The sequence below is a fragment of the Marmota monax genome, unplaced genomic scaffold (genome assembly GCF_021218885.2).
Source record: "Marmota monax isolate L192 unplaced genomic scaffold, Marmota_monax_Labrador192_F-V1.1 WCK01_AAM20220418_F8-fsc00035, whole genome shotgun sequence".
NCBI lineage: Eukaryota > Metazoa > Chordata > Mammalia > Rodentia > Sciuridae > Marmota > Marmota monax.
In genome coordinates, this window is record NW_026691961.1 from 3,178,909 (window position 1) to 3,191,855 (window position 12,947).

The following is a 12,947-nucleotide window of genomic DNA, read 5'->3' on the forward strand; positions in this document are numbered from 1 at the left end:
GAAGATAAATCAAGCGAACCATCTCATTAGGGCTTAAAAGACATAAATGAAGCTTGTGCTGGGAATTTACAAAGAAGCCTTCCAAAGAGACGGGCCTCACCCAGGTGGCAGAAGTTGCCCCGGCCGCTTCTCTCAGCAAAGTCGCCTTCTTCCTGGGACAGAAGTTCAGGACCCAATGGCGGTGCAGTCGTTATTGAGCACTTGCTATGAAACCACTTGCTAGGGACCCGGTGATGGGAGCTGGGAGCTTTCCACACACGATGTCCTTGGAACCTCACCTCCACCTGTGAGATGACGTCCTACTAGGAATCCTCTTGCACCAAAGAAGAATCTGAGGTTCAGAGAGATTACCTTCCTCGCCTCAGAGTCACAGGGCTCTGTCAAAGGACAGAGCTGAGTTTCACCCCAGAGCTTAACCCTGGTGGTTCTCATGGGGATGAAATGAATGTCTCCCCACCTTTGGGAGACTTTTAGGGTGAGGGCTGCTCTTAGCATCTAGTTGCTAGACCCCAGAGATGCGGCTACGTTTCTTACAATGCACAGCAAAAGGTCATCCAGCCCACAGCGCCAACAGGGCCACCACTGAGCAGCTCAGGGGTGCCCACTCAGCTGGACTGCAGCAGCTCACGGGAACAGCTTCTAGAACCATCCACTGCTCTGAGGCAGCCTGGCGAGGCAGGGGACCCTAAGTGCGTAGTGACAGGAATTGCAGCTACCTGGCTGAAAGGGAGCCGGGGAAAGACTGGGCGGTGGGAGCAGGGCCTGCGTGGTCAGGGACAGCGGGACACCCCATGTGGCTTTTGCAGAGAGACTCACGGGAAGAGGAGGGGAGGGAATCGGGGAACTCTGTCCACGAAAGAAACAGACCCCGACCCCAGAGCAGCGAGCCCATATGCAGAGGCGCAGTGTGGCGGCTAACGGTCTCTGTCTTGTCCCTGCTCTCTGTCCTGTCCCCCCTTCTCTCCCCTCCTGCGCCCTAGTGTTCGGCCACAACATGAAGAGCAGCAACGACTTCATCGGGAGGATTGTCATCGGCCAGTACTCCTCGGGACCCTCCGAGTCCAACCACTGGCGACGGATGCTCAACACCCACCGCACGGCCGTGGAGCAGTGGCACAGCCTGAGGTCACGGGCGGAGTGTGACCGCGTGTCCCCTGCCTCCCTGGAGGTGACCTGAGGGCCGCAGGGGCCACGGCTTTCAATTGCTTAAAAAAAAAAAAGACAGAAAAAATGTGTCACCTCCCTATTCCATCCACACCTGCTCACACTCCTCCGCACAGACACACACACACACACACACACACACACACGCGCGCGCTCACCTATGACCTCTCAGAACCAAGAGGAAGCAGACTATTGACCACACAACGGCCGCCCTCACTGAGGGAGGCCTGAGAACTTTCTAGAAGCCCCGTGACATCTCGAGCGCTGAGTGGGCCGTGGGACTTACTGCCAGCGCTGCTCCTGTTGATGCCCTTGTCCCCAAATGCACTTTGTACCCCGAGGGGAGAAAGGGCCTCCTGAGTGAGCCAATCTCCAAGACTAAGTTGAGCGAGAGTTTGGCCAGCAGGTGGGAGCCCTGATCCCCCCCGTCCTGAAATCCATCCCTGGACAGGCGGCTGTTCCCTGGGGTTCTCCAAACCCAATACCTCTCTCCAAAGGTGTAAGTATCGTCGTCTCCTCCCTAGTGACTGTCACATAGAGATTAGACTATTTGGAGAAACCAAATAGCCACACACACGCAGAACTACCCCAAGCGTGAGAACCCTCTCCTGGCTGAACTGAACCTGTCCTTGTGTCAGCTTACCCCAGGGGACTGACTCCCTGGGGGCCTGTGCGTGTCTCTGTGTGCATGTGCCCCTCTGCTGAACACTTCTGTGCCTACGTGTCCTGGAGAGCAGGTACCTGCCAGGACCCCCGCCCTGAGCATGCCCTTCTGTCCACCTCCCGCACCCTGTGAGATTTCACCCAGTCCCCGTGTCCTCTGTCTGTCGAAGACCCTCCCCCTCGGGATGTGTGTGTGTGTCGAGTCACTAGGACGTGATAGGGAAAAGCTGACGTTTTCTGACCGAATCCTGGCGATGAAGACGCACCGGGGACTCCCGTGGAGTCACGTGGCCACACACCCCATCCATGATCACCTCCTTCTTAACCACACTCGGAGGAGCTTGGTGTGTCCGCGTGTGGACCGAGTCCCCTCTCACGTGCTGAGGAATTAGTGTAGAATTAGCACAGGTCTCTCCCTCTCCCTGTTGGATGCTTCTGTGTCTTTCCCCCCAGTGTACCGTCTAGCGTGATGAGGAGCTGTTTATTGAAATTAAAGATTATTTATTTGTGCCATGTATTGGTGTTTTTTTTTTTTTCCTTCGTGAACGTGGGATAGAAAGGATGGAGGGGCTGGGGTGGTGGCTCAGTGGTAGAGCACTGGCGTACAGCCTGCCATAGTGGGATCCGACAGCCAGTCATGCTGGACCTTGTGGGTAACATTAGTGTGGGGTCCTGGAAGGAAGAACAGCTAAAACATGAAAGTGCATTGATCCGAAGACTGAGAGGAGAATCCGCCAAAAGAGAAGACAAGTGGCCGGAAATTAATCCCAAGTAGTTGAAGCAACAGGGGAAGTTCTGGCTTCAGGCATAGCTGGATCCAGGAGATCACGTGAGGCTTCTGTTTTCTCACTCCATCTCTGGACCGACTCTTCCCATTTATATGAGCATCATGGTTGTCATGGGGATTAAGCCCAGGGCTTGATGCATGCTAAGCAACAGCTCCTGTTCTTAAGGCCCAGGTTAAATTGTCCCTCCCTTATTTCCAAGACTGAAATAAGCGCTCCTTCCTCACCTCCGCATGACAAAGGCTTGTGTGCCTATTTAACCCTTTGTACTAACATCTCCCACTTATTGGTGGCCGTCCATGAGCCACGCAGTGTGCTAACCCAGTACAGGTGCTATCTCATTTAATCCTTATCGCAGCCTTTTGAAACCGAAGCTTTAGGACATTAGGTGGCACACTTCATGTCCCCCCAAGGCTGACAAATAGGAATACAGACTATTTCCCCATGGCTCACACACTGCCACTGGGACTCTTTGCTCCAAAACTGCTTGACTTGACCCAGGTAAATGCCACGTGGACTGAGATGTGTCACCCCCTCCTGGCCACATTGGGTATTGCAGGAAGGGACCTGGGGGGTCTCCCGTGACTCCTGCTCTGAAGTGATTTGGGGTCAGTTATGTCCTCAGGAGAGGACGGGAGGGACGGCTTCCTTGCTGTGGTGGAACAGAGGTCAAAAGCATGAGCGGATCGAGGGAGGACAGGGGTACGGTGGCGTTCAGGACAAGAGATGGGGTGCTCGTCAATGAGGCCGGGGCTCTGGTGCCAAAAGAAACCCTGGTTCCAGTCCTGCGCCCACCACTCCTTCCCTGCGTCCCTTGCACAAATCCCGAACACCTACCAACAGGTTCCTTTTTGTCCTGAATTCCTCAAAATCCAACCCCAGGGGAAGGACTTGGGTGCAGATAGTGCCCTGGGGGGGACCCAGGCAGCATACGGAGGCGAGAAAAGACCAGGAGAAGAAAAGCAGCTGCACTCATCAGCAGGGGGCCGGGCCGGGGCTCAGTCGGGCCGGCCGTGGATACACTTGTGGGGAAGGTGGAGGACTTACCTGCTGACCCTTGTCCCTCGGGCTTGAGGTCTGCCCCTGGAGGGACTCATATTTGGCCTGTGGCCTGCGGGCTGAGCAAGGCCAGCCCTGGATAGAGAGGTGGGCGCCCTTGACCTTCATGGCCCAGGTCCCTGCAGGCCCCACCCAGGGGAACCGAGGGACACTGGGATAGTGGCAGATGGGCACCTGCTACCCTCTAGGAATCACAAGGGGATTGACGAGGCACCGTGGGAAGTGCCACCTCATTTGCCCCCCACACTGCAGCTTCCAGGGGACCTGGTCATCTGCTTCACCCTCGGGGAAGCCGGGGTTTACTGGGGTAAGTCGGGAGCGAGCCGTGGTGGGGCTTGAAGACCAGCCAGGCCTCCCCGACCAGAGCCTGGTGTGGTTTGAACCATGTCCCCCCCAAAAGACGTACTGGAACCCTCACGCCCAGGACTTCAGAACGTGGCCTTGTTTACGGACAGGGTCTTACAAAGCTAATGGAGGGGAAGTGAGGCCGCTGGGGCCATCCCTGACATTGTGGCTGGTGTCCTCATGCAAGGCGGGATTCAGACACAGACAGACACACGGGGAAGATGGTGTAAAGACAGGGAGACAGGCCACATGCCTGCTGAGGAGAGGAAACAGATTCTCACTGGGCCCCAGAGGAACCCACCCTTGCCAACTCGTGGACCTCAGGCTTCCGGCCTCCAGAACGGAGACGGTGATCCCGCCAGTGTGGGGCACTGTGTCCAGGCAGCCCGTGCACACTAGTTGGCCTCAGGAACCTGATTCAACCAACCAATGATCAAAAAAAAAAAAATGTTTTAATTGCATCTGTATTACACACGCACAGACTTTCCATCTGTGCTCAGTCCCTAAACAATGCACATAACGGCTATTCACATAACGTTGGCCTCGTATTGAGGATCGCATGTAATCCAGAGATGGCTCCGGGTGTGAGGGAGGGTGGGAGCAGGTTCTGTGCAAAGACCACGGGATTCTGTGGAAGAGACTGGTGCACCTGCAGATTTGGGTATCTGCGGGGCAACCTGGAACCAGGTCCCCTCCAACACCTAGGAGTCAGAGAGGGTGTGGCCAACGACTCTGCTGGAAAACAGGGCGTCCAGCGCACGGGGCTGATGGGCAGGTTTGCTGGGTACCTGGTGGTCCTCGTCACCGGGCACACCTCTGGCTGCGTTTGCTGGTTGTTAGGTGTTAGGACAGAGCAGAGCCACGTCTCCAGGAATAGAGTTTGTCAGGAGATGAGAGAGTGTTGGAAGGGGACAGGGGACGGAGTTTCTATAGAAACCAGGGCCCGAGGTGCTCTGTTGTGGGCTACCCACCGGTTTTAATTAGCATCCTCCTCCCCCTCAGGTAGGAGGTGGGAAGACAGAGTCACTCAGACACCCTCTTTGAGGTGTGGGGACCTGAGTTCAAAACAGCAGTGGTGGGCGGGAGCAGCCGTGGAGAGTTAAAGTCACCTTTCGTCCTCTGTCTCCTGGATCAAAAGGCATGGGCCTCCTCCTTCCTCCTGGTAGCAACTCTGAGCTCAGGCCCCAGCCCAGGGCGCCTCAGGAATTCGGTCCCACACCCTGGGACCTGACAGAAGTCGCCGACTCCTGCCCAGCCCTGCTCAGAGGGTTCAGATCCCGGAGAACCAGGAACAGCTATATTCGGGCACTGGTGTTTCTCTCCCAGCAAGCTCTCTGTTCCTGTCTGCTTCTCTTCCACTGCTAGTGGGATAGCTCTCCTTTTTCAGTGTTCAAAAATACTATTTAGAAATAACTTCAGAATGATTAGAAGGTAAAAACTGATATCTAGAAAGAAGAACGGAGGGCAGGTTGGCTCCCCCTTTATCGTTTGGGCACTGTGTTAGATTTCCATCATTATAACGAAATGCCTGAGGCCGGATACTTATGAAGAAAAGAGGTTTATCACAGTTTTTGAGGATCAAAGATCAAGATCAGGTAACCCTGTTGGCTTGGCATCTGCTGAGGGCAGCGGATGGTGTCACATCATGCGAGAGTGTATGTAGGAGCGAGATGTCGCTTTTCAAACCAGGAAGGGGGGGCGCTGGCTTGCTGCTTCAAAACTTTAAGGGGTTGCAGGAGAGCTATCTTAATCCCTTTTGTGATAGTCAGCTTTTTGTCACTGGAATCAAAATACCCCACCAGAGCAGTTTGGAGGAGGAAAGGTGTATTTTGGCTCCTGGTTTCAGGGGTTCAGTTCATGGAGGTCTGGCTTCATTGTTCTGAGCCCAAGAGGAAACAGGGTGTCATGGTGGAAGGGTGTGGCCGAGGAGAGACCTCCGCTCATGGTGGCCAGGAAGCAGAGAGAGGGAGAGAGACCACAGGGAAGATGCGCCCTCCCAGGACACGACCCCAGTGACCCCCCCCTCCAGCCACCCACCTGCCTACAGTCACCCCCAGTCAGTCCATTCAAACGAGGTTACGGTTCTCAAAATTAGTCACTTCCCCTCTGAATATTTCTGCATTAACACGGAAGTTTGGGGGGACACCACATATCCAAACCATATCTCCTTCAAAGGAAAGTCCTCACAAGGACACAAGGACCTCCCCTTCCCGATACTGCCACCCTGAGTGCCAAGCTCCCAACATAGGAACCCTTGGGGGCACCCCAACCACATCCAAACCACAGGAGGTAGTTGTGTTATTGCCCGGCTCTACACCTTCCTGTCCAGTATTTTCCTGAGTGACCTAATGTCACCGACATACGGAGCATTTATCAGGTGCCAAGCGTTTTTCTGAGCCCTTGTACGAGGGAGGTATCGACTTGTTCCCATTTTGCAGATGAGAAGACAGAGGCCGAGAGGGATTAAATAATCAGTGCCTAGTCACACAGCAGCAGGTCTAGAATCCAAGCATGGGCACATCTGAATTGAAAGCCGCGAGATGCGTCGGCATCATCACACCTTGTACAGTGGCCGTGAAGGGACGGGGCTGTAGGTAAACAACGATTCTTAAACGCTTCTTTCAGGCTAAGAAATTAAGATAGATATAGAGATGGATGGTATAGTTGGACATGATTGATAAAGAGATGAGAGTGGTGAAAAACAGATGATAAATGATGGAAATGATTGTTAATTATAGAGATATACAGATGATAGAAAGAGGTGAGAGATGACAGAGATGATTGATAGATGTAGAGCTATATAGGTGAGAGCGATGATCAATCAATTGATCCATCAATAGATGGATCTTCACTGAATTCCTCAGGCTGCCACAAACACAATGTCTCTGTGTGTGTGTGTGTGTGTGTGTGTGTGTGTGTGTGTGTGTGTGGAGGGACATAGTACCTCTCATTAATTACAATTTTAAGAAGCCAGAGAATATAGATTGTGTACAAAAGATCCTTTCTACCCCCAAATGACAGTAAAGATCATCTGGTTAAAGGAAGTAAGATTGAGGCCTAGAGCAAGGCAAACCATGGCCCATGGAGTGAGTCTGGCCCCCTGTTTTTGTAAATAAAGTTTTATTGGAACACAGCCAGGCCCATTCCTGTGTCTCTGGCAGAGTTAAAGTCGTGAGAGAGACTACATGGCCCCCCAAGCCTAAAGTATTTACTGTCTGGCTGTTTAAAAAGTTTCCCTACCCCTGTCTAGAGCAATGTTTCAGAAACTACTATGCACACAACCCCCTGGGGACAAATCAAAATGCAGATTCTGACTCCACCAGTCTGGGCGGGGCTAGATTTTCTACTGCTCAAGAGCTCTAGGACCACACTTGGGTTTGTGCAAGGAATAAATGTTTTGTGGGTTTCTATCCAGAGAGGAGACGTGAACTGACTCACCCAAACCTCCAGACATCACATTAGTTTTCAAATCAAAGGTTCTCCCTGTGCGGAAGGCTTTCCAGGGGCCTGTGTGGACCCCACTCCTCCATACCTGGAATGTTCATGTGCACGGGCACACTGCTCCCATTTGAATGTCTGTCCCCTCTCAACTCACACTGAAATGCGGTTGTCACTGTGATGCCATTGGGAGGGTGCTCGTCCCTCTGCTCTCTCCAGCTCCTCATGAACTGGTGCAGCAGGCAGCTGTGAGACCTTGACATTGAACTTTCCGGCCTGAGAACAGTGAGCCAGTAGCTTCTGCTTATTATAAATCAGCCAGCCTCAGGGGCTGGGGCTGGGGCTCAGCGGTAGAGCGTCTGTCTCGCATGGGGGAGGCACTGGCTTCGAATCTCAGCACGACATAAAAATAAATGAATAAAATTTTAAAAAGATCCATCAACATCTTAAAAAAATTTTTTAAAAAATTAGCCAGTCTCAAATATTCTGTTAGAACAGCACAAAATGTACTCAGCCAGCTGTGTGTGATTGACAGGCAGCCCCAGGAACGTGACAGCAGGGACCTGCGAACCAGCTCACAGGCTGAGAGTCCATGAGGATAAAATAGCCCAACTTTCTCCTGTCGGATATTTATATCGTGTACCAACCTTTAATAAGTCAGCTTGGGGGTTGTGTTTATAACAGGCACAATATATTAGTATGGTCAGCAATGCTCAGACAATAGGTGTGTCCTACCTAGGAATAAACACACACAGACACACACTTGGGAGTGTGCATTTGTACAACCGATTGGAGGCAACTGGTCTACCCAGGGCACACCACAGATTGGAATGGGGCTGAATTGAGCCATATCCTGAGTCAGACCAAGGCAGACTTTCAGCTCCGGTGCCGGCTGTGTGGGCACAAGTTAAGTTATTCCTCACAGGCACAGCAGTGGGTGTTTCAGAGAGAAAAATGAGTGACTTGGAAACCAAATTGACACATTCCAGTCCTGCCAGTGGATGCCAGCTACCTGACGGAGCATTTTTGGAAGAAAAAAAAGTGACTGCGGCCAGGAAAAGTCTTGCACCAGATCAAGAAAAATGATGACAAAATATGCCCTCATTTAAGGAGCACCTACTTCTTGCCAGCATCTGTGCCAAATAGTATAAATAAATTATTTCATTTAATCTTTGTGAGGGCTGCACTTTTTTACCCCCCATTTTATAGAGGAAGAAACTGAGGTTCAGAGAGGCCAGACAACTTGTCTAAGGATGCACAGAATAGGAGAGAGATTCTGATTTTTATTTATTTTATTTATTATTTTTGTTGTTGTTGCTGTTATTTGGTGCTAGCGTTGAACCCAGAGGGACTTTACCACTGAGCTACATCCCCAGCCCTTTTTATTTTTTTTCTTCTGAGACGGGATCTCACTAAATTTTTTAGGGCCTCACTAAGCTGCTGAAGCTGGCCTTGAAGCTGCAGTCCTTCCTCCTCAGCCTCCCAAGTCACTGGGATTACAGGCATGCACCACCAAGCCTGGCAAGATTCTGATTCTGAGGCAATATTAATTCTCCATAACTGCAATGAGATCCGAGTGGATTTCAAACATTTGCGTATGAATAAATCACACAGCAGAGCTGGGTACAAAGGCCGGCATTGGCTCTTTGTTGAGCGCACACCCCGTGTAACCCTGTTGAACCTTCTACAGGTTGAACCTTGAACCTGGAGGCCCCTGGACAGATCCAGGGGCCTTCAGGGTAGACCAGTGGGTAGGACCTCAGTGTCCCCAAGCTCATGGACCCTGCCCGATGCCGCACGTTTCTCAGCCCTGGGCAATTGATTGTTCTCCCTTGGAAATGATGACTAAGTCTTTTCCAATATTCAGACTTTTAACAGGAGGCAGAAATATGCAATTCTACTGAAAATCTCCTAATTTTATGTCCTGACATTTTTTTAAATTTTAAAACACTGTATGAACCAAACAAATCCCACCCATGACTCAGGAGACCTCCACACTCGACATTCCCCTGTATTTCTACCTTCTGACACTTCTCTCCAAGGGCGAGAGATGCTTTATGTCCTGGGGGAGGCTGGACGGGAGACTCCTGACCGCCCTTACCCAGGAGGAAACTGAGAACACAGGCCCCAGGCCACACGGTGGCTCCCAGCACGGTTCTGAGGGAGGCTGGCCCTGGGCTGCTGGCTCTCTGGGGTCACTCAGAGTTCCCTCCAGCGGTGCAGAAAGGAGGGAGGAGGGGGGAGGAGGGGACTGGGGTCCACCCTGCCCGCCTAGGACAGCCGTCCTGGCTGAGGAGCCGTGCTGTTCCACTCCAGCAGAAGCAGCTTGCTGGGGCTCAGGATGCAGAGGTGGGGGCTGTGGGCCGCAGCCTCTCTGAGCCTCCTCTGTGCCCAGGCCTTTCCACAGACAGACATCAACGTCAGCCCAGGTGAGCCCAGGGCAAGGGAGGGAGCAGGGGCCGAGGGGGACACTCAGAGGGATTTCAAGGTCCACCGTGGAGGCCAGGCTGCAGGCCGGTCTGGCCAGAGGAATGGCTGGGGGTGGGGTGGGGGGTGGGCCGAGCCTCGGGAGAGCTCCCCTCCCCCTCCAGGGACATTCTGCCAGCCCAGACCTCTGCATTCCTCGGTTTCAATCCACTTTTGCAGTTTACAGACCCTGCGACCCGGGCGGGCTTCTCAATCTCTCCAAGCCTCAGTTTGTTCTAGAAAGTGGGGATGGCAAGGGGACCGACTCAGGGCATTTTCGTTAGGGATTCGGCATCGGGGTCCCCCACCCCCATCATGATTGTGACGGCCATTCCCAGGGAGCTCTCGGACCCGCTGCTTTGCCACCACCGAGGTTGGACAGGCAGATTGGACATGGTTGTCCCTCTGGTGTCCCTCTAGCAGCCCCTTAGCACCCAGCTCTGTAGGTTTGGGGGCATGTCCCCGGGGATCAGGACCCACCAGCCTCAAGTATGTGGCCTCCCAGTGAGTGTCCCATGAAGGGCCTCCGTGAGCCGGATTTCTCCCACTTTGCAAAAGCGAGGCCGAGAGCCGACCCTGGGGACCCCCGTCCGCAGAAAAAGGGTCCCGTCTTCTACAGTCTCCCCGGCTGGGCCTTTCTTTGCCTGACACCCCTCCAGCTTCTCTCCCAACATTCTTTAAAAGACACAATAATGTCGACAGCAGCGATGAAGATTCGCACAGCCCTTTCTCTGTGCCAGAGACAGTTCTGAGCACTTTTTACATACGAATTTGTTGTATTCGTTTATTTATTTAACCCACACCCTATGGCGGGCGGAGATACTACATTTTCTTTCTTAACCTTCATTAAAGTGAAACTCGTAATGAAATCCCTACGAGGAGATCCTCATCAGGCCAATCACTGGGCTGTTTGAATAGGGGTGCTAGGGTTGTTAGATAAAATACCAGTAGGTTTCTTTTTTTTATTAGTTATAAGTCTATCCTAAATATTGCATGGGACACACTTATAAGAAAAATCCGTGGTTGTTGATCTGAAATCCACATCTAAGTAAGTACCCCCCTTTTTTTCTGTTTTGCTTTTGTTTCAAATCTGGTGACCCTCCTGGTAAGAACGAGGGGTCCTCGTGGTTCTGCAGGCAAACCTCGGGGGGGGCTTCCGTTCTGCCCAAACCCGCTGGGTGTATTAGTGGGCTCCAGCTGGCCCAGGAAGACATCCTGGATCTGAGACAGCAGACACTATTTCTCACGGTCTGGAGACGGAAGGTCCAAGATCAAGGTCCTGGCGGATTTGGCTCTTATAATGCCACCACAGAGTGCCCCACTCTTGTGACTTCAACTACCCGAACCACATCCCAAAGACCCCACCTCCCAGTGCCACCACATCATCACGCGGAGGTCAGGGAGTCCATGTGAATGGGGTTGGGCACAAATATTCTGTCCACAGCAGCGTTTTTCCAACCCTGACCTTGGGTCTCGATGGCTCACCTGTATGATGGGCAAGGAGGACAGATGCTGGACAGGATATCCTGGAGGGGCCCCTGGTCTATCCCAGAGGGTCTGGGTTTCTTCCTCTTGGGTACGCCGCCCATCATTCAGTGCAGAACAGGTGTCCGTCACTCATCCCCAGCTTCACTCCCCACCCTGAACATTCGGCTCCCAGGTTTTCTTTGGGGAAGAGCCTCAGGCACCTCTTGGGAGGACTGATCCAGACTACATGATTCCCCCAAGCCTTTCCTCCCAACTTGCTTTGGATGACATTGTTGAAGTGGGTTAATGAATGTGAAGTGCTTTTAGGAGGGTCTGACACCCAGGGAGAGCCACACAAATATCTGCTATTATGATTCTTCAAACCAGAAAAAAATAATGTCCTTTCCCTGGCCCCTGGGCCCAAGAACTCTGCATGACACAGGAAATGAGAGCAAAGCATTTGGGAACTCACTCGGGACCTGCTCTTGCAGGGTTTCTGGGACGCAGATGGGAATTAGTCATGTTCGGTAGCCTCTTCCTCTCCCAGGAACCTGCATCGCACGTGGGCTCTGGGGAGGTTCTGGGACCCGAGCTGCTTCTGCTGTAACAATACCTAGTGTTTACTAGAATACCCACTAGGAGTCAGACACTGTTAGGGTGTGGATGTGAGCTGTCCCCAAAAGCTCACAGGTGAGTCAATACAAGGTGGAGAGGAGAAACGATGGGTCATAGCCTTAACCTGATCAGTGGATTAGTCCCTGGTGGGGCTAACTGAGTGGTGACAGGAGGCAGGGGGTGTGGCTGGAGGAGGTGGGCATTGGGGGCGTGGCCTTGGGGTCTATATTTGTATCTGGAGAGTGGAGTCTCTCTCTGTCTGCTCCCTGATCCCCATGTGAGCCGCTTCCCTCTGCCACACTCTTCCGCCATGATGTCCAGCCTCCCCTTGAGCCCTGAGGAATGGAGTCCGCTGTCTGTGGATTGAGATCTCTGAAAATGTCAGCCCCCAAAGAAAGTATTCCTTCCCTACAGTTGTTCTGGCCAGGCCTTAAAGTCATCGCAGTGAAAAAGCTGACGAAAACAGACACTCTCTCCACTGGGACGTAGGCACTATTGTACTGCCGCGTCCGGCCAAGGGAGCCGAGTCCGGCGAGGGACGGCGAGGTTAAAAGACACACAGGACACCAAGGTTCTTCATCCAGGAGTCAATACCCTTTATTGCTAACACACTTTTTTTATACCCCAAGCAGCAGAAGTGGAAAACTACCCAAAAGCAGGAGGGAGGGGGGAGAAATTTAGTTTCAACATCTATTATTGTCAGGTACCGAAACCTCCCTTAACAAGAAGTCCATCAGACCGGAAAAGGTCAAGGCATTCCCGTGGGATACATATGTCTCAGACGGACAAGCAGGAACAGAAAAACCGCAAGTTCGCCATGGCCTTGTGAGCTGGCCACACTGGCATGCAGAACAAACTAGTGAGGTAGGGCTCCAGGGGCCAGGGTGGACCTGCTGCCAACATTGTACCACCATGCCCATTTTACAGATGAAGAAACTGAGGGGC

The 12,947-nt window shown here is 52.6% G+C and overlaps 1 protein-coding gene across 12 annotated transcripts in view; it reads left to right on the forward strand.

Annotated features, from left to right (window-relative positions):
- Syt17 (synaptotagmin 17) overlaps positions 1-12,947 on the forward strand; it is a 92,662-nt gene that overhangs the window by 63,326 nt on the left and 16,389 nt on the right. For 2 of the 12 annotated variants that reach the window (XM_046436151.2, XM_058576295.1), the window contains exon 8: positions 981-2,342. The exons of the other annotated variants lie outside the window; for them this stretch is intronic. In XM_046436151.2, coding sequence (XP_046292107.1) covers positions 981-1,177 — 197 coding nt within the window. In that variant the 3' untranslated portion in view covers positions 1,178-2,342. Of the gene's footprint in view, positions 1-980; positions 2,343-12,947 lie in introns of those variants that run through there. 12 annotated transcript variants of the gene reach the window in all.